Source organism: Apiospora aurea (assembly GCF_038362705.1).
Source record: "Apiospora aurea strain CBS 24483 chromosome Unknown utg000007l_segment0_segment0, whole genome shotgun sequence".
NCBI lineage: Eukaryota > Fungi > Ascomycota > Sordariomycetes > Amphisphaeriales > Apiosporaceae > Apiospora > Apiospora aurea.
In genome coordinates, this window is record NW_027117394.1 from 1,330,307 (window position 1) to 1,351,449 (window position 21,143).

The following is a 21,143-nucleotide window of genomic DNA, read 5'->3' on the forward strand; positions in this document are numbered from 1 at the left end:
ATCCCGCTTTCGTTTATTTTCGATAAATATTTTTTTTTATTTCTAGGTAACGTTTTAATTATACTCGGGTTTTTTTAAAAGCTGTTTTACTTCCGTAATATTAATATTTCGGGTCCAGGCTTTTTATTAGTTCTTTAAAAAGATTAGCCGCTTTCTCCGATAATTTATTATAACGTTGTATTCTTTAAACTATTTTCGTTCGATAATGAAATCATGCTTTATATCGATTATAAAGAAAGGTATAAAAAGTGTTTTATATCCTTATATTTTAAAGTTTAAAAGGAGGGCGATATTAATTAATTAAAAAGACTTACCGTCGTATCCTCCGATAATTTTAGGTTAAAACTTAATTAGTTATCGAGGGTTTAGTCGCTTTATTACTTTACGGGCTAATTTTACGCTTATAAACAGCTTTTCGTTGGCTCCCGTATTTATAAATATATTAATAATAGTAATAAATAATCCATTGCTTATTACAATATAAGTAAAAATAAAAGGGTTCCTTTTAAAGCAGGTCTATAAGAAATTAAAAAGTATATCTTATATATTTAACTCGGATAATATCTCTGGGAAAGAGTTAAAATTCTTTAAGATACTTAATCTTCCGAATTATCGAAATCCTTTTTAAATAGGCAGAGCTAAACGAAACGATCGATTTAGAATTAATAAAATTATATCCTATTAAAACTATTAATCCGTTAATTCGCTTAATACGCTACTAGTCGAAGGTTTTTTTATTAAAATAGTTTTAAAAGAAATATCCGGTTTTTTTATAATTAAAATATACTCTTTTAATTAAAAACTCTTTTATTTTAACGGTAAGAATACGATAAAAAATATCGGTTTATTTAAATAATCCGGTAGCGGAGCCACCGACGGAATTAGTTTTAAGGGTAATACTCCGTTTAATATTTTTTCCGGTAGTTTTAACGTTATTCTTTTTTTTACGCCGTTACGTTAAACGTAGTTACGATTTTATTAATAATTATGTCGAAAGATAATAAAGCAGAACTTATTAAACGAAATATTATTATTATAATAATTAATAACTACCTTTTCGTTTAATTAGGCGGGTAATTTATTATTAAGTTCCCGTTTATAGTCGTTTTTTTTAACGCGGGCGTGTCCGGTTAGCTTAACGAATTCGAGTCGAAAGGTTTAAAAACTGTTACTAGGCTTTATAATTAAGTTTCGAAAGGCTTTACGGGCCTTTTTATAAACGTTAAGGTTATAGTATTATTTATATAAATAATTTAGGAGGTCTTTAAAAGTTTTAATTAAAGGGTTATCCTATTTATTAATAACGAAAAGGTGTAAGTTTTTAACGGCTTTACCGTTAACCCGGCTAATAATATAGGTATATTTATCTTTATCGGTAAGGTAATAGTTAATATTCGTTTTTAATTTACCCTTTAAGGTTATAAACTAATAGTCGAACTTAACTTTAAAATCCTTTTTATTAGTGAATAGAGAGGGGTCGAATATTTTAATGCTTCGCTTAAAACTATTAAGCGACGTAACGCCGGTACGGGTCGTCCCTTTTATTTAAACCGAGATTTCTCGGTTTCGGATTAAGAGATTAACGATATATTAATTTAATTACTAAATTTCCTCGTTTTTTTTACGACGATTAGTATAAAATCTTTCTCTTTTTTAATAAGCTTACCGTCTTTATTTAATTCTTTATCTTAACTATTTTTTTAATTAATGTCGTTATTTAAATCCTTTTCGCCGAAAACGGTAATTTATATATAGCTCTTTTTTAAGTTAATATTAAAGTTTTTAAAGATTTTTATTAAGTTAAAGGCTTAATTTTTAAAGCTTATTATAAGAAAGGTTCGTAATTTAAACTTCTTTTACATAACGGTCAGGTTTTCTTTATATATTTTATTAAAATATTTTTTAACGATTAAGCCTTCGCGTTTAAGCTATTAGGTTTTCGCGGTCTCGATAAAAACTACGAAAAATATCGCGGGGGTATTATAGTAAAAATTATATATAATAGTTAATCGTTTAATCTTTTTCTCGATACTTTCGTTTATAACGTTAAAGAAATTATTAAAAAAGAAGAGCGTTCGTAGTTTAAATTTAACCTCGACTTAATATAGTTAATAAAATAATTCGGGGGCGGTAATTTCTTATTTTAAATCGCTTTTAATATCGAATAATAAATCCTTGCCTTCGCGCCCGGTAGTAACGTTTTAATTATTTACGTTTATCGGGTTTATATTAAAATAAATAAAGGATACGTATTTAATTAATAGGGAGTCTCGCGCGGTACGTTTTTTTAAGTTTATAAAGAAGCGGTTAATATCGTCGATATTAAAACGCACCGATTTACGGGCTTATTCTACGCGCGCATCGCGTTTTTTAAGCCGGCGGCTATTTTAATTAATTACTTTATTTAATCGAAATTAATCTAGGTTCTAGTTTTTAAAAAGGTAGGATATTCGTAAGGCTTTCCCAGGCTTAATAAATTAAATCTTTTTCGGTAATATTATAATTATAATAATTCGGGAGGCAAAGCTATAAATTATTACTTTATTATAAAAAACCGAAAAAGATAGGGGAAAAAAAGAAAAGGTTTAGCCTTACCGGGACGATTTCCTTATTTAAATAAGTGGGGAAAAATCAGGTGACGCTCGGGCCATCTCTCACATGCCCTTGCCCCACTTTAGTTGGCAAGGCTATTAAAGGCTTATTTTAAGGTGCGCCGTAGCAATAATTTAACGGGTTAAATCGGCTAGTTAAAGTAAAAAAAGGCCGGTTTAAAAGTAAATTTAAAGAAAATAAAAGTTTTTTAAAAAAAAATTAATAAAAACCTTAATAAAAGCTTTATATATATAATAAATATTAAAAAGGTTTAAAAAAACATTAAAAAAAAGGTTAAAAAAAAGCCGAAAAGAGGCGTTAATAAAGTGGTGGAAAGTAATATAAATCGAGCTAGTAATAAAGGTAACTTTATTATAATATATATAAGCTAAAACAGCCCTTAAAATTCAGTGTGCGTTGCTTAATTAACCTATTTATTACTGATGTTATTAATTTTTATATCTATTTTAGGTGTGTCACTAAAAGGGGGGGCAGCCATTAGGGGTTGCATCTTAGAGCTTGGGTCGGATTTAGTGCTTGACAAGTAGAGCAAAGAGACATAGGCCCAGTACTGGGAGCCCCAATCCATCTGCTGTATTAATGGGAAGGGCCACGGCATGTTTATAGTAGTATCAATGTTGTGGATGTCCTTGTGGCCATTGCATAGTTACATTATATAATTATGGCTTACAAGGGGAGTATGCCATGGCCCAATCGTCAGTAAGTTCCTGTAATTTCTGCGATGTCATTTATAGTAGCAGCGAAGGCGAGAAAATGAGCAAACATCCTACCGCTTCTTTGTAGCCGTATGACCAATACCGAGTCTTAATTGCCTGTATCACGCTCCGTGGACAACATGCTCACCAAGATAAGGTTGTGTGACGCAGCTTCTTTGTTAGACGGGTTCTAAAACAAGTGCCCCTGATCCAGCCAGCTTGCACTCGGTGTTACTCCGAATTTCGACAAATACCACACAACTAGATAATACTCGCTTCGCCGCGGTAGTTAACAGGGTACGCAATGAGTAGTCATGTTATGAGTGAGGCGTTCAAGGCTACGAAGAACACAGCTGCACCGAGCTGGATTGCCAGCATGGTCGACGTCTTAGCCATCTTGCCACGTATACTAGAGCAGTCTTTACCGAATGACAAACTCTTCCACCAGATGCTGATCATCCCGGAACAGAGCGAACACATCCAATCCATACAAGTAGCAATCCCCATGCATAGTCCAACTCTCCCCTTCCTCACCCTTCCGCAACACAAACGGCTGGTACGCCCCCGGTATAAACGCGATCCGGTCTCCCACCCGCGCCCCCGGCGCCGCCAACCCCATGGACCCGCCCTCGGTCACGTAGAAGCGCCGATCATAAATGGTATACTCCACATCCTTCCTGTACCATCGCAAGCGGGAGGGGAGCTTTCCCTCGGCGAGGGAATCCGCCGCGTGCTTGGCCTCGGTGCCGGCCCAGTGCATGAAGAACTCGACGTCGCGCAGGTACCCCGACGGGTCCGCGGCCTCGAGCACGCCCGTGCCGCACAGGCGGTACCACTGCGCGAAGCCCTCCATGTGCTCGCAGAAGGCGCGGTCGGGGCGGCCCCACGTGTCGCCCAGCTCGCCCTGGTCGGCGTTGAGCGTCGTTGCGAAGGCGTCGGTCACGGAGCTCGGGAGGAAGCGGCCCCAGGTCGGGATGAGGGACGCAGCCAGCGACTCCCACTCCCGGAATACGTGGGCGAATGAACAGGGCTCTGCCTCGGCGCCCTCCTGGTAACGCTTGGGAGCATAGGCGATTCCCGATGGGAGCTCCGGGCCGATGGCGGTGATGGTGTCGACTAGTTTCCCGCGCACCACAAGTGCACCGTCAGCTCTAAACTCCAGGCCTGGGAGTATCTTCTTGGGAAATCCAGTCGTGGCAATGGTAGTGACTGAACCATCGGCTTGGCGTAAGGTGAACTCGTCACATCGGCTGCAGGTATCGGAAAAATAGGTCGTGGGAAGAGTGCCGAGGGGTGTGGTGCTGGAGAGATCAGGGACCCAGGAAGGCAGAGACGACAAGTGTCGCTGAGATCCGTTCGATTGCAGGATGGATAGTTCACCCTTGAGTTTGATGGAAGCCTCCACAAAACGCCGAAATATCTCCTCCACGGGCAGCTTGTAGTCGATGGTCATAAAGCCAGGCTCAAACAGGCCCAACACACCGTAAACCCTATCCTTCATGTCGCTCGATTGACACATCCGGCTATAACGCATGATGTCCACTGGGTGGTGCCCTGGTTCCATCAAACGCAGATAATAGATACGGCTGTTGAAGTCTACGCCACCGATCGGATGGTATGCGTTGGTCTTCGCATGGCCTCGTGCCCCCCTAGCCCGGACGCACCACCGGATATATCACTTCTAGATGATCCTAGGTCCAACCAACGCGCCGAATCATCCCCGCATATTATGATGGTTTTCCGCCTGTTGAGTGCCACCTCCTGGATAACCCAAGTTCGGAAGAACCACGGCCTCGTGATCAAAGCCTTCCACGCCCGGCGCTCCTGTTCCGTCGGTTGCACCCTATTCATGATACCGTCGTTTACCTCATTGATACGAGTAAATACGAGACGGGAATCGTCGGCAGCCTCGCCCAGCCAGACCAAGACTTGCGTCGCACGCCGATATATGTCTCCCATGATGACTACTTGCTGGTTGCGCTCCGAGGTGTTCCTTTGGTTTATGCAGAGAGCATCAATCCAGAGTTTGCGTACCTCTATCTCATGCCGGAGATGAACGAGAGCTGAATGGAGATTTTGCGTGATCGAAACGGGGTGGCCGTCCATAGAGACCGAACATTCCATGGCAGGATCTCCCCAGAGGTAAGATAGAGCTTCGTATTGAGGCTGATGGGTGATATCCGAGTGAACTAACCGACCCTCTATAGGGCTTGTTCGGCTAGATGATGGTAAAAGTTCGAGTAGGCGCATGGAGCTTGTGCCAGTCAGATCTTCATAAGGGTAGGTATGCCGAGTCTCAAGAGTGATGGCATCTGCATGTTGACTTTGGGACAACTTCAAGCTTTGCAAGGTGGGTATTTCGCACCTGGATTGCACAAGCCTCTCGATTCTCGCATCCCACATCCTCTTCTGTGTGTCGATAACTTCCTCTGACTTGGCTCTTGTTTCTGTTACAGAGGGTGGAGTCCACAATGTTCCATAGAGCATTTTGTCCTGAAGTAACCGGATGATTTGTAGAGAGTCGTCTGGGCGAACAATCATGTTGCTTCCCCTTATCATCCTCTGGAATGCCGTCAGGGCATCTTCAGGCAAGCCTGGGCATCTTGGATCGGCACCGGCGTCCAGAGCAACCTTGACGGCCTCCACACGTTCGACTCCAAGTACAATCTGTAGCAAGTTGGTCTTTTCAAGTGTCGAGTCTGATTTCCCGTCGCGTCGTATCTGCAACACGGAATCGACATGCGGGCCGGGGTACTCGGAAGTCAGAAACTCCAGCATCTCCGTAGCCAAAGGTCGCCTTCTGGCCACCCGGAAGATTATTGCTCCCCAGCCCTCCGGATCAGATGGAAGCAAGCCACCGTGCTGGCTGACACTCCAACGGAGTATTGCCAGCCTACTGCGCTCCACAGCCTTCCTTTGTAGATCTCGGGGGTCTATCTTGACACCGTGTTCTAAGAGCAGAAGGACCACGTCAAGACTGCTTGTGTCGGGCATGTTTGATGGTCGGACTCCTCTTTGTAACAGCTGACGTAGAAAATCAAGACGACCCCGCTGTGCGCAGAAGTTGAGGACCTTCAAATAATCCTTCTCGTCAAGCGATGTCTTGGCCTGCATCATCATCTCGCAGAACTCCAGCGCCGTGCAGATTTTATCTTCGTCATTTCCGTTCACTCTAGTGAGCGCAAGACCCACCGGTGTCAGGTCCTGTGACGCATTGTAACTGCGGCACGCGCTCGTTGTTTGGGTATCTGCTCCATGCTGCAACAGTAGCTGTGCCGTTGAGATTTGCCAATTGGCGGCGGCAGCGTGTAGAGCGGTCCCGTTGCAAGCGCCTTGCTCGCGACCAGTTTCGGCAATCAGACGGCAGTCAGGCACGTTGATGGAGGCGCCAAACTCAAGTAGAGGTGTAACGAAATCGAGTGCGCCTTGATTACAGGATACGTGTAGCAGTTTGACGAGCCCAAGGTCGTCCGGTGCGCAGGTTAGCCCCTTCCTCATCAGTTCAAGGACAATACCGCCCCACGTCGCCTCGAGGTCCAGCTTCCAAATGTGGTAGTCGTAATTCATGCCGGGAGGGTAGCCGATCCAACTAAAGTCGGTGATCCTCTGAGGTGAAATCAGGGCGTCGAGCGTGGTTTGGAGAAGATTGACATCGTCTGGGGCTGCGTCATTCGCTTCCGAATCGTCCCCTTTGAGTCGACGCAATTGCTCCGGTATACGTCGCTGATGGGTGGTGCTGAAATCTGCACCCGACTCGCAGAGCAGCTTGAATAGCTCAGCGTATCCCAGCACGCAGGTATAGAACAGGGCAGAATTCCCATCCTCATCTAGAGAGTTCACTACTGCGCCATGCTCTATCAATAGCTTGACTGTGTCGAGGAGTCGTGGCGCGGATTCCTTTACCGACTCGTGCAGGCAGTTGGGTTCGATGCGAACAGCTTTGATGGCAATCTGAAGAGCAAAGGGATCGTCCTGCAGCAATCGTTTGGTTTTATCTTTGGCCAACAGCGCCTGAGCAAGTCTGTAGTCTTTCCCGGAAAGACTGTGATGTACTGCTTGGATATGGTAGTGTTTGAATGTCTCGTCGTCGTCGTACAGCTCAAAGAACTCGTTGAACTTTTTCTCCTCCAACGGGGTAAGCTCACGGCCGAGAGCGCCTCCCTTCTGGCACAGGTGGACCAGCCATTGCCCCGCAGCTACGGCTTGGGCTTTCTGCTCAACGTCGCAAGAGGCATCATCCGACATTGTTGGGTGGCGATATCATTTGAATAAAAATCGATAAATGCACGATACCAATGGAGGATTGAAATTTCAGGCAAGTACTTAGGTAAGATATAAAAGTGAATGGTGTATGGGCTATGCCAACGAATGGCTTTGCCATTGGGATCAGCGCACACAGTAAGCAGCGGGGTACAAGTTAGGCAATTACTGTACTAATTGTCAACAGGCAAACAGCCCTACGCTGCGGGGTAGCGACAGCTTCACTGACAGACAGACGGGGTCAAGCAACATGCATTCGATGTATTATTACCTGCATTTTTCCGTCCATAGTAACCAGCAATCAATGGTAAGTAACAAATACAGCTTTTAGAGAATAGCCACTAGAAATCTATGCTGAAAAGGCCATACCCTCACTCACCCCCGGTGCTGATTCAATCAGGCACCGGCTTCATGTTCCGACGCCTGTTGAGCCAAGTACATGAAGCGCCAAAGGCCCTTTCGACTTGTCTGCAAAGCTTCCAGTAGTGCTGACGCCCTATGAGAACATAACACATGCAGCATACAACTTGCTCAGACGCTCTGTATGGCTGTCCACATACCTTTCCAAAATAGCCAACGCCTCTTCCCTTCGGGCATGATTGGTCCCGAACCGTAGCTTCATTTCCGCAAGCCATAAGTGTGCTCCTGCCGTGTTAGCATGATCTGCGCCGTCCAGGGACCACCCGATTTGGCACAACTCTTCCAGCGCCTTTTCGGCTGCCCTGTAATCACCGAGGCTCCTTGCCACATCGGCCTCCGACTGAAGTCTAGCTTACCGGGCTCTCAGACTTCGGAATTGTAGGTGTAGCTCTCTCATATCATTTCCCACAAGCCACCGCAGAAGATTGAAATTACGGGACGGCGGGTTGGTGAGAAGCTCGGATTCGACGTCCCGAAAGATTCCCATAGCACGTAGTTTCAGGTCATGGCTGCTCTTAACCGGATCTCCTCGGGAGATTGCAGCGGCGAATGCGTATTGAAAACAGAGCGATTCCACGAACCGTTCCTTTTGTGCGGATTCATTCCGGACCCGCCGCAGCGCGTCGTCGAGCATGCTTGGTAAGCAGCCAAAGTCCTCAGTCAATGCTGCTTTCATCGTGAAAAGCCCTAATAGAGACCATAACGTGGTCGGGTGGTCTCGCCCCAACTGCGCGTCGTGTGTGGCGACGACCTCTTGCAACGCTTTCTCGGCTTCACCCAAGTCGAGGTCCCCAACCAGCGCTGGGCGGAACCGTTCTGGGTCCTGTCTGGAAGCCTCTCCTGCGTCTTCATCATAATGGCTATCCGGGTCCTCCCACTTTCCAAGTCTGATCCATGACGCGATGAGGTCGCGTTTTGCCGATACTGTCGACGGGTTTTCCTTGCCCAGAATTTGAGACCTGTAACTGTGGATCCTCTTGAACTGCTTTACAGAGACCAGAGCTTTGGTGTAAGGTCCATGATCGCTGTACTCTTCGGGTCTGCATATGGCAACTTGCATCTCGTATTCCAGACCTTGCAAGAAGGAGCCCTTATGTTGAGACCTCACCCCAACTCCCACGGCCTGTAATATACTTGCCGCTGTGTCGTTCCACTATCCGGGCGATAAACATTGCCTTGCTTGAGCCGCAACCATGATTGCCAGGAATATAGAATGATCGAATGTTCGATAATGTGTTCCACAGTACAGGCGCTCCAGAATATCGTCCATTATGCCTTTTCTCGTAGCCCTGGGGCCATGCGCCAAAGTCGTCACGTCTTGCATGTTACTGGACATTCCCCATGTGTCATACGCGAAACATGTCCCCATTGGACTGCACAGTGTCTCTTCTGCGCTCTCAAATGCTTCGCTATACTTCCCGGCACGGAGCATGGCCAATGCTAGCAGTGACTGGTATCGAATTGTTTCAGGATGACACTTCCCATGGACCTCTTTGGACGCTTCCACGGTCTCCTGTAGGCCTTTCTCCGCCGAGGCGTATTTACCGTTCGCTAGGTAAGCCTCTGCAAGCAAGCTATTTTCTCGCATTGTGTGCGGAGACTGGCGCCACAACTTTGCTGCAGCGGTCTCGCTCAGAAATAGGGCGGGCGGGCTCTGCCTCCTTGAACCGAGATTGTATCATAATTATAGGTTTGGACCGAATACCCCCTGGCCTGAAGAGCGTCTGAATGCTCAGCTCCCAGCGCATCAATCAGCATGGTAACGGCTGTTTCACACATCTCCAGGCCAGTCTGTACCTCGGATCTGAGCGCTAGTAGAAGCCCGTAGAGGGATTTGCACGGCATAACCTTGACGCTGTCGTGGGCCCATCGCCGATCCAAGCCATTGAGTGCTTTCTCGCTGCAACGGATAAAGTCAGCATATGTTAGTACTCTAATATCAGTTCACGGTGAGTGTGTCCCCTATACGTACGCATCACCAACGGCATCTTCGTAGTTGCCCCACAGGAAATCGGTTCTGGCTCTTGCGAGGTATATCAAATCTCTCTCCTCTTCATCTTCCTTGCTGGCCAAATCCTCCACATAGGGAAAGCCGCCTGCAAGTTCCTCGACCTTTCCGGCCATCCGATACCAAGCAACGTCAGAGCGTTGTTGAATTGACTGTGTGCTGCGGTGTAGTTCCCCAGGCACGCGTACGCGGAGCCGCATTCCCGGTGAAATCGGGCTCGACCTCGCTTCCAGTCCACGACACCCTCTCTAGCGTCCAGGGGTAACAACATTTCCCATATCTTGGGCGGGTTGTGCAAAGTCGCCAGGTACATCGCAGAAAGAGTGGTCCAATGGCGCAAGTCCAATTCCTTCTGTTCTGGTGTTGAAGGAGGCCCAACACCTTCCAACACGGCGAGAAACTTGCGTGGAAGCAGTTCGATGGCTGATAGATGAGGCTCTAGGTAGAGTCCAGCATGCCATGGTCACCAATAGACATGCGGTGGCTTTCCCGGAAGGCTGGCTCGGCACCGTTTTGAACATTTCCAGAAAGCCTGTCGGTAGACATCGTTGTGTTTGTTTACAGAATGGCTCGTAGGCTGCAAAGGAAATAGGCAGTATGAACTGGCAATGATTTAAATTTTCCCGAAATGCATAAAAAAAAGCTTCGATACTATTGTAAAGCCTGTTGTGCAATCCTTTACATAGGTATCCTACCAAAGTTGGGCGAGTGCTTGGCAAACATCCAACCACTCCGGGGCAATCACGTAATCATGCCGAGTATTGATTGCCCATATCACATTCCATGGGTCCCTTGTAGATTTTCCCCAGCGTCAGGAAAAACATGGCCACATGCGGATGTTTGCGCGGCACTACGTCCTTTGTTGAAATCGGTCTCAACCGACGCACCCCTGACCCATACGAGATGCATCCCATCTCGCCATAAACTTCAACAAACCCAGCAAACCCAAAGTAGGCGTTATGGAAAGTCCCTCAGAGATACCTAGAGAAAGAAAATATATCAAACGGTCTCACGTGTCTCTCCATTGTCTGGGACCAATCAAGCGGGCAAACATGTCCAGCGCCATTCTCCGCAGACAAGATATAGCCATGGCAGTAGCTGGCAATACCGCAGTTTGCATGACATTGATTGGCTGGGCACCTGATTTGAGAAGCTTTCCCTTCATAGTGTTACCTGGTGGCCGTCTCGTAGTGATTTGTGCCACATGACGGGCAATATTGATGCTCGGGCTCCAGGTCACTTCGAGGACCTGGACCAGGGTAGCGCACCTTCAGTGCCTTATATAACCACATGGGGTATCTTCTTTCATCCATGTCTTCCAAGGCTCCATACCCACCCATCCGCAGTATGCTGATTTGGTTCCCTTGGAACCCCAGCGACCGCTGCATGCTTACGATTCTTTGAGTGCAACATAGCCGCCAAGACGGAGAAGGATGTTTGCATATCTGCCCGTTGGTAGATCTGCCAGGGCCCCCACCGAGTCATTTGCAACATATTCGACAGAATGTTCTCATGCGCAGTGGCAGCATCAGGATGATTCTCTAAATATTCCTTCTTCTTCTTCTTCTCCTTCTTCTCCTTCTTCTCCTCGTACAACTCGATATCGTCCAATAGTTTGGTAGGGAGAACTACACCACTCTTATGGTCTGGGTGGATTTATTTGATCTAGTCCATGCCATATGATCCGACTATCAAATATATTTCAGCTCCATGCTAAGTCAGCAAGACTTTGTGGCGTATATCGCCTGCCTGTGCTGTGGCCAATTCGTCGTATACCTCCGTCTGGTAGATCCCGGCCGCCATCTCAGCAGTTAGCTGCCTCCATACTTGATCCTTCCAGCCGGCCGCCCTGACTCCTATCATAATGGGCGACTTTTGCTTTTCAGCCAGCTCCAGGGGTATCCGTCCTCCTCGAGTTGACACGTATCCACGGACGTCGGCATTGCATCCAGCGTATTTGAGATATGGACCACTACCGCATATTGCTATACATGAGTCGAGAGTAGGTACGAGTATCTAGTCGTGTCCCACGATTCAAGTTAGGCATTCATAATACCCCATAGTTTTTAGAAAGCCTGAAATTTATACACCCTATTTTTTGCAAAAACCGAAAATCAACATATTCATTTCTAATCAAGTAAACGGAGAAATAGGTTCGATATGTCGCCTATATGCATTTCCTTTATAACAGGCAATTTGGGCCGCGCTCCACAGCCCGTTGGCGGCGATCGCATACCTATAAAGCCGCAATTCGGCTTTCAGCCGCTCTTTCCTCATTCGGCAACTTTACTAGGCCAGCCAAGCCTCGCATCACCATTAGGGCTGACGATTTTATGGCGACTAGATTACGTTCGTGGAGTAAGTAAGCACTTGGTCTAGTACAGCGGGTCAAGGAGGAGTCAAAACATGGTTGCAGAGAGGCGCTCATGTCAGATCTTCTTCAGCTCGTCACGCTTAGCGGGGAGCACAAAAGTAAGGATATCGCCGCGTGAGTGTGCTGTCAATTCGACTCTTCTACGAGATCTGGGCCCGTAAACGCGAATCAGATGTGCTGATTTCACCTGAGAATCCTAAGCACCAGCACACCCCAAACCAAGGACACCAAAGATGCCAACTGCCAAAACTACCACGGGCCATGTCGGCAAGCGACAGCCCCAAATGCTCGACACTTTCGACGCGCGGAAGGTCAAGGAGATCTACAACCTAGAGCCGCACCCCGAGACCGGACGCCTCATCGACTCGCACCCGGGCACGCGGACCAAGCCGATGCGGGTGCTCTGCCTCGGCATGTCGCGCACGGGGACCATGACGCTCTTCCACGCCCTCAAGAAGCTGGGCTACAACCCGTACCACATGACCGTCGCCATCATGAGCCCGCGCACCAACCTGGCGCTCTGGGGCGAGGCCCTGAAGGCCAAGTTCCACGGCGAGGGGCCCGCGTGGGGCCGCGCTGAGTTCGACAAGCTGCTGGGCGACTACGACGGCGTCAGCGACGTGCCGTGCAACCTGTTTACTGAGGAGCTGATCGCGGCGTATCCGGATGCCAAGATCGTGCTGCAGACGCGCGACGTCGAGCCCTGGCTGCACAGCATGGACACCACGGCGGGCGCCATCAACCGCTGGCGCGGCTGGGAGACGGTCGCGGCCTGGGACCCGAGCCTGGCGGGGCCGTTTGTGCGGTTCCGGGATCTTGTGTGTCCCATCGCGTTCCGCACCATCACTGACTTCTCGTCGTCCGAGACGCCCGCCCGCCAGGCCTTTGCGGATCACTACGCGCACGTACGCCGCGTCGTGCCCAAGGATCGGCTTCTCGAGTACAAGGTCCAGGACGGCTGGGGCCCACTATGCGAGTTCTTAGGACACGAGGTGCCAGACGAGCCTTTGCCGCATGTCAATGATGCGTCGCAGTTTGTGTTTGCGCATGGGCTGATGTGGTGGTTGGCGTTTGGCAAGATGGTCGGCAAGGTTTCGCTCATGGTGGGCGTGCCGGCTGCTGGCGTCGTGGCGGCAGTGTGGTGGCGTCGGAATCGCTAAAGTTAAGGTATGGAGGTTGAGTCGCGTTCAAGGGGTTGGGTAGTCCAGTTGGATCAAATATTCATTATGTCCATCCATTATGTATAAATCAGTTCATATCTTGAATGATCAATACGCGTATGGTGGCAGTGTTAGATATTTAAACTTATCATCATATCGAAAAGCCTCAGAGACTGAGGGAATGTTGGTCTTCCGAATAAGAATACTGGCGGCAAGCCTCTCCTTGAACGCCTAACTTGGGGTCGAATCCAATCCCAAGACGTGTGGCGGTGCATTCCATGCTGTTTGCTGTTTCTACAACCCCGCTCCGGCAGAGGAGGCCTCCCGCAACTCAGCATTCACTCGTAGAGAGAGCATGTCGAACTGTCGAAATGCCGGTTGAGTAGACTGATGCATATTCCAAAAGGACTTCGAAAACATTCCATTCCATAGCGAAATACGGGATTGGTCTGCGCTCCGTCGCAGATGCCGAGAAAGTTAGGCTGCCAGGGAGTGAATCAGACGAACTCTCCAGCCGCCTCAACGTGGTCGAACTTCAATGTTCAGCGCTGTCGCTGTAGCTACAGCTGTACCAACGAAACCCAAAAGCTTGTGACGTTTGCTCCACCCCTCACCTCTTCCATGAGCGATTTCCTTCTCTTCCTCCCACCCGACGGATTCCATCTTTGAGTTGTTCTAGAGAGACAAATGAATCATATTCCCTTAGATCTAGATATAATCGGTTTTCTTTTTCTCTCTCTCCTGTTCTGCGGTGAAGTTGATATTTGACAAGACTTGTTGCTTTCTCCGCATTGTGGCGCGAAGCACCCATGTCGGACTTCCACCTGGTTAGCCCCAAATCATTCGAGCTCGGGAGGTCCAATAGCGGCAGTCCGACAACCCAGCCAGGCCAGAACCCCAGGTTCGAGGACTACGACTCGTCTTCCATCGACCTCGAGACAGCATCCAACCTCCGTCCTGGTAGCCGGCACAATGTCAGTCGAGCCGGCAGCAGCAGGAGCAGCAGTATTGCGGACAGCCCTTCTGTCTACAAGACAATACATCGGTAACGTCCTCTACTTACCGCCACCAGCCATCAACCGTCATGCTGCTGTCGCTGAGACCTGTTGTGTAACCCAGTGTACGGCGCCTGGTGATAGCCACTTTGGGTAAGCCGTCTTACGCTATGGTCTGGGTTCCTCCTTTAGCGACGGCCTAACGATGCGATCCCAGATGATCCGTACACGCTCGACCAGCTGCGAGAACCTCGAATGAATGTCGTCGTCGTCCGGCCCCTCGTCAATCGCCTGTACGACCCGGATGATCCATGGATGGGTAGTCGTCGCCTAACCTCAATTGCTTACTCAACCAACACACACTGATACTCGCTGCTAGTGTACTGTCTTCTAGCCAATCGAATCCAGTTCCTCCGCGAGCAGTCGAGCACCGCCCACCAGACTGTGAGCATCGCTCGCGCTGCATTGTGTGAGCTGGTAGCCACGCGCATCTTGCGACGTTTTAATGAGGAACACTCCGGGCCCATAGGTCTGCTTCTTCTCTCGCATATTCTGGTCAACGGGTTCGACCCATTCCAAGGCGCGCCCATAGACATTGAAATCGAGCATCGGCGTCGCCAATGGCCGATACAGAAACGCCATGGGGAACCCGAACGTCGACTTACTACGCTGGAATTGGCCATAATCTCCGAGAGCAAGGTCTTCGTCAGTTCCTTCGCATGCCAGAAGGTGATTGACGCTGTCTATGAAGGCCGCGTCGTGTACACCCCCATTAGCTTCGTCGATATCCTCCCTGACCACTACGAAAGCTGTCCCATCTCACTCTACGATCCGAGACAGGCGCCCTTTCTGGACCAGACTCGACTCACAGTACCTCGCGTGCGAAACTTCATCGAGCTATCCGAGTTCCTGGTCTTGGTATGCCTTTACATTTTGACGATGATGCATCGCAGTAGCTCCCAAGCAACGGTTTTTGAGTATTTGTTCTGCATCTATGCTAGTGGCTGGTGCGTCGATGAGTTCGCATCCATGATTGATCACGGATGGGCTGTTTACTCCCAGACTCTTTGGTCCTTCTTGGATATTGCTTTCATTAGCATCTTCGGTATTTACGCCATGTGCCGATTGCATGACGGTTCCATGGGGACCATGGCTGACGGTTATGGCATGCAAGCACTCTGCGTCGCTGCACCCATCTTACTAACAAGACTTGCCTTTGCGACAATACCCGACAACATCGTCTTCATCTCCATCTATGCAATGCTCAAGGACTTCACCCTCGTCACCTTTCTTGCCATCTGGTGCTTCACGGGATTCCTACTCTCCCTTCTTTGGCTAAATAGCAGTGCCTCTGCCCCTGACGAGAACCCAGCCTGGGCAACAGTGTGCAAGTGGCTGCTCTGGATCTGGTTCGGCCTGGACGGTACGGGAATCGACCATAGCGCCGAGTTCCACCCTATTCTGGGTCCGGCCCTCATGACGGCATTCGCTTTCCTGGGCAACACCCTGTTCCTCACCATCATGGTCGCCGTCTTGACCAACATTTTCTCCAAGATCATTGCCGACGCTCCCGCAGAGATCCAATTTCGACGCGCCGTCCTCACCTTTGCCGGCGTCAAGAGTGATGCCATCTTCGCCTACCCGCCGCCCTTCAACCTCCTCGCCTTGCTCTTCCTACTTCCCCTTAAGGCCGTCCTGACCTCGCGCAAGTTCCACGAAGTCAATGTCTTCCTGATCCGTACCCTCCACACGCCGACCCTGCTCCTTATCGGCTACTTTGAAAGGCGGAGCGCCTGGGGCGGCAGTCTTCACCATCGCTCACGAAAATCGTCGCTGCTGCGCTGGAATTTCAGCGGGTTCTCCCCCGCATGGGGATATCCAGGCCGTCTTCCAGGCTCCGCCACCCGAGGATGTTCAGAATGAGATCGAGGAGCTAGATGCCCTGAGTGATGTGGGCTATGCGGAGAGCGAGCTCATATCCCCGAGGTCGCTTTCGCGCAGGAGGACGCCGCGGACGGCACGTCGGAGGGGCAGCAAGTTGCCTTCGCCGCCTGCTATATTCCCGCTTTCCGGTGCTCTAGGGAGGCAACCTGCTCGTCGTGGCTCGCACTAAGCATCGTATCAAAAGGCAACATCCCCATTGCTCTAGTCTTATTCTGCCATTAGCCAGCCTAGCCGTCGCCGAATACTAAATATTCACAAATTTGCCTGCCAGATACACAATATAGTTCTCGGAGGTTTGAATTATGAAAAACTGTGTAATAAATGGTACTGCAGGCCGTAAAGGTTATCAGCGTTGATTATATCTTCTTGATAGTGCTTAACGTCAATGGGATGTCCGCCTGATGTATCGTTGCTTCCGGATATCACAGTGTGCAATTCAGCAGCTCATTTATTCGGTTCGCTCTGCTACGGTACAGTCACCTCATCACACAGTTGAAACCTTTCGTGGGATTTCATCAATTGCCCTAATAACGCTATCTATTCCAATGTGGTTTCATAGCTTTATTATGGTTTGTCTCGGTTCCTATCCAGATGCATTGCTTATGTGGGAGTGTCCGTTGGTGACAGTCGATTCATGGCAGGGGATGATCAGGAGGTGCTTCAGCGTAGGTGGTTCGGTGTAGGTGGCTTGCAGCAATCAGCGAGCAAAACAGAGCCGTAACACATCGGAGTATCGTTTCTCAGTTGATGGGTTGTGCGAACGCCCACGAAAGAAGCCACTTCCATTGCTTGTCGGTGCTTTCAAGATTCCTTGTTGCATGCTCGGCCCACGTCTCCTCGTCCAGGATGGAAACGTGGAATGCGAATCGGTCGACGCTCTGGTCCACGTAGGCTTCCAGAGCACGGAAGTATCCCGTCTTGATAGAGACCACCCAGGCGCGGAGTTTGGCCTTATTGGGATTATACACCGTTTGTGGGTCGAGGAGGTTCATCAAAGCCTGTAGCTCGCAGACATCAATGGTATTGCGTGTATGGGCGCTGTCCTCTATTCCAATAACGGCTCCCATGTCGCCGTTTTGATGAAAGAGGTAGCTCTTGGCATTCCAGTGTTGCAATCCGCGTCCCTCGTTTATGTGTGGAGGCCCGTTGTTTTCAGATGGTGAATTCAGGCCGCTCATAATGCAATCCCCTCGATATCCGTCGTTCAGGACCAACTTCACCGGGACCCTCCACGAGTGTTTCGTATTCCAGCGGTGCGTCTCCAACGCCTCGTCGGTTATGGGTCCAGCCCCAGACATGTAGCTATGGGCCTGTGCAATACGGAGAGTGATATGGCTGATCGTTTGTGACGGCCAACTTGCCTGGAGCCAATCTGGCTTGGGCCACAGATCCACGCTGGTGTCTCTCACCAACTCGGCCATGGACTCCTCAGATAGAGGTTGAAATTGACGTCGAACGCTGGCAAGGCTGGTTGCCCAAGAAACGATGACTGGCAGTCTGGCTTGAGGTCCAGCACTTATACTCCCTCGGTGAGAGCTGCCTCGCGATCCGCCGTCAATGCTTCCCCGAGGGAAGCTGTTCTTGGAGCTGAGTGGGCTGGTGCCATACAACACAATATCCCTACCCTTTCCGGGGCTTGAATGCGGGCTGCCTGACTGGAGATTCTCTTTACCAGTCGGACTCGCGGTGGGAACGTTGTGAGAGGCGGGAAAGGTGGAAGTTGGCGTAGTGGGAGCGGCGCGCCTTGGGGGACAATCATGCAGCCAAAGACGTAAATATGGACCTAACGGATAAGGGTCACGGTTGACTGGCAGGCTGTTCTTCGAAGGTCGGTTCTCAACCTAAGTGAAGAGTTCTTCCCAATACTCATGCACTAGGATAGTAACCATTGTGTTGTCGTGTTATCGGTAATTAGCAGTCGAATTAAGTGAGAAAATAGCAAGTATATTTGTATTAAACGCGAACTTTATTTAATTAAATAAGTTAAGGATTTATTAAATAGAAACTTTAACGTAATCCACGGTTTAATTAAATACACGGTTTAATTAAACACTTTCTTTTAATTCCGTATAATTTATATTTTATGTTTTATACTTTTATTACTTACGATAGTAAATTAATAAAAAGAGAACGATATATAATTAGCGCTTTAAGCGCTTTAAAAAAACCTTAAATTACGCGTACGAGCCGTAACGCGAATATATAATATTTCTTATATAATTTTACGTTATCGGCGTCGCGGTAGTATTTTACGACGAGATACGTAGTCGTTAACGTAAAAATTTACGAATTCCGAAAAATAATTAATCGTATAATACATAATTAATTTAAATTCGCGATTATTTTCGCCTTAAATAAGTAATATTAAAAATATAGCGAATTAATTACTTAATTTATATAACGCGGAATATATCGGCGTTAATTAAGCTTTTAATTTCGTACGACGATAATTAAATTTCCGGACGCGTTTTAACCGAAAAATCGATTATTAAAGAGTCTTTTACGAAAATCCCGACGCGTATTACGCGTAGTTTATTTTCGTACGGAATATAATTAATAAGTATAAAATTTAAAAAGAGGATATATATAATTTCGACGAGACCGGGTTTTTTATAAGCTAAATTTCGTTCGAGATAGTCGTAATTACTTTTAATCGACGCGGAAAGCTTAAAATAATATAATAAAAAAACCGGGAATAGGTTATTATTATAATTATAGTAATTCGGGAGGTAAGGCTATAGGTTATTGCTTTATTATGGAAAACCGAAAAAGATAAGGAAAAAAAGAAAAGGTTTAGCCTTGCCGGGACGATTTCCTTATTTAAATAAGTGGGGAAAAGTCAGGTGGCGTTCGGGCTATTTCTCGCATGCCTTTGCCTTATTTTAGTTTATAAGGCTATTAAAGGCTTATTTTAAAATGCGCCGTAGTATTACCCCCCCTCTTTTAAAATGGCTCGTTTTAAGACATATTAAGTAAAAAATTAGTACTATAACTACTTAAACTTATTTCTTTATTTAAATTATTATCTCTTTCGATCTTTTCGTTATACCGTTTTCTTTTTAGGGGCGGCCGGTTTATTATTATTTTTATGTGGCTTATTAAACGTGTTGTTTTCGGCCGCTTATAGTTAATGCTATAAACGTATCGGGGGATTAAAGGCCTCGAGATTTTATTCGTAGTAGGTTTATAATTATTTAACCGTATTTTTAAAGTTCTCTGCGAGATACTAAGTTAAATCGGGATCCTATTCTCTTTATTCGATTTAATATTATAATTTCTAATAGTAAGTTTTTAAATTAATAATATAGTATACCTCTTATTCTTTTTTTTCGCCTAGTTTAACTATTTCGCCGTTAGGGTTTCATGTCGCTTATTTAATTAAAGGGTTATTCGGGTACTTTTTAAGTCGGTTTATATAAAAGACCTTAGAACTTATTTATCTTTTGAAGACTTTTAATAAATACGAGTAACCGATTTTTCGTTCGATTTTATAGTGTTATCGGGTTAAAAAATAATCGAGCTTATCGGTAAGCTTTATAAAAGACCAGGTTTTTTTAATAATAAATACCCGATCCTCGATATCGAAATCCGGTTACCGTCGGTGTTTATTTTTTTAATTATATATTCTCTGTTAAGCTTTAATTACATTTTTTCTAGCTGCTTTATAATAATTAACGATTCGCTCTATTTAATTCTATACGGTTATTCGGCTAAGTTTTTCGTATTCCTTTAAGTTCGTTATATTTTTAGTTTTAGCCTTTTAATCTTAGGTAGATTTTATAGGGAACCTTATTTCGATTTCGTAAGGGGAGTACCCTATTAAATTTTAAGGTAACGTAGCCTGGGCGGTATTTATAGCCGGTAAAACTTCGTTTTAATCGTTTTAAAAATAGTTAATAAATATTTATAGTCTTTACTCGAGGTATTAAATCGCTACTTCGGCTTATCCCGTTATTTAAGAGTAATTTACCGAGGATAGTTTTTATTTAATTCCTAAAATTTTTAATACTTTATTTATAAAAGCGGAAATAAATTACGGTCCTCGGTTTAAAATTATTATTAAAAGGTAATTATACGTTTAGTATAGTTTTTCGTAGTATAGTTAAACTACTTCGGTTACGATAATAATTATTCGGTAAACGATACTTTATATTCGCTTTCTTAATTTATCGATTATTAGTATAATATTATCGTTCCCCTTTTTATTTTTAAGCATTATTTTAAAGTTTACCGCGATAGCGTCTTAAAATTATAATAGAATTAGTAATAAGTATAAAAAGCCTAGTGTTTTATCGCGGGGAACCTTGCTCGGCTTATATTTTATATAGTTAATTACGAATATATTATAATTTTTACTTAATTCTAGCTATTAATATTTTATTTATACTAGCCGCTTAGTTTTATTCTTTTTTAAGTGTGCTATAAAGGTTTAAGAGTAAACTTTATTAATTATACGAGTTTAAAGGTTAATAGTACTATGTAAGGGGGTAACGTAGTTATATAAAGTAATAAAGAAGGAAGAAAGATCACTTAGGCTAGTTATGCGTAAAGCTAATAATAAGGTGGCCAGCAGTGGGGCTAGTGTAGCGGCATAGACTATATTAGTAGGCTAATTAGGTGATTCCCTTAGTGGGGCCTATTAAATAGCCGGCGGCTCGGAAAAAGTTTACCGAC

The 21,143-nt window shown here is 46.4% G+C and overlaps 6 protein-coding genes across 6 annotated transcripts; 2 read left to right on the top strand and 4 right to left on the bottom strand.

Moving 5' to 3' along the window:
- Positions 1 to 3,729: 3,729 nt before the first annotated feature.
- Positions 3,730 to 4,842, bottom strand: PG986_010680 (uncharacterized protein; the record flags this gene model as incomplete). The annotated part of the gene is made up of 1 exon (XM_066846902.1): positions 3,730 to 4,842. One exon carries the CDS (start codon positions 4,840 to 4,842, stop codon positions 3,730 to 3,732), a length of 1,113 nt encoding a protein of 370 aa, XP_066696393.1.
- Positions 4,843 to 5,526: 684 nt separating this feature from the next.
- Positions 5,527 to 7,553, bottom strand: PG986_010681 (heterokaryon incompatibility protein; the record flags this gene model as incomplete). Its single annotated transcript, XM_066846903.1, has 2 exons — positions 5,527 to 5,578; positions 5,674 to 7,553. The coding sequence occupies 2 exons, from the start codon at positions 7,551 to 7,553 to the stop codon at positions 5,527 to 5,529; spliced, it is 1,932 nt and encodes a 643-aa protein (XP_066696394.1).
- A 411-nt stretch (positions 7,554 to 7,964) lies between these two features.
- Positions 7,965 to 10,196, bottom strand: PG986_010682 (uncharacterized protein; the record flags this gene model as incomplete). The annotated part of the gene is made up of 6 exons (XM_066846904.1): positions 7,965 to 8,064; positions 8,129 to 8,290; positions 8,345 to 9,028; positions 9,341 to 9,562; positions 9,694 to 9,888; positions 9,961 to 10,196. 6 exons carry the CDS (start codon positions 10,194 to 10,196, stop codon positions 7,965 to 7,967), a joined length of 1,599 nt encoding a protein of 532 aa, XP_066696395.1.
- A 2,407-nt stretch (positions 10,197 to 12,603) lies between these two features.
- On the top strand, positions 12,604 to 13,530 carry PG986_010683 (NAD dependent epimerase/dehydratase; the record flags this gene model as incomplete). The annotated part of the gene is made up of 1 exon (XM_066846905.1): positions 12,604 to 13,530. One exon carries the CDS (start codon positions 12,604 to 12,606, stop codon positions 13,528 to 13,530), a length of 927 nt encoding a protein of 308 aa, XP_066696396.1.
- An 809-nt stretch (positions 13,531 to 14,339) lies between these two features.
- Positions 14,340 to 16,638, top strand: PG986_010684 (uncharacterized protein; the record flags this gene model as incomplete). The annotated part of the gene is made up of 5 exons (XM_066846906.1): positions 14,340 to 14,575; positions 14,650 to 14,678; positions 14,743 to 14,844; positions 14,905 to 16,329; positions 16,379 to 16,638. 5 exons carry the CDS (start codon positions 14,340 to 14,342, stop codon positions 16,636 to 16,638), a joined length of 2,052 nt encoding a protein of 683 aa, XP_066696397.1.
- Positions 16,639 to 17,209: 571 nt separating this feature from the next.
- On the bottom strand, positions 17,210 to 17,767 carry PG986_010685 (uncharacterized protein; the record flags this gene model as incomplete). The annotated part of the gene is made up of 1 exon (XM_066846907.1): positions 17,210 to 17,767. One exon carries the CDS (start codon positions 17,765 to 17,767, stop codon positions 17,210 to 17,212), a length of 558 nt encoding a protein of 185 aa, XP_066696398.1.
- Between the last annotated feature and the right edge of the window lie 3,376 nt (positions 17,768 to 21,143).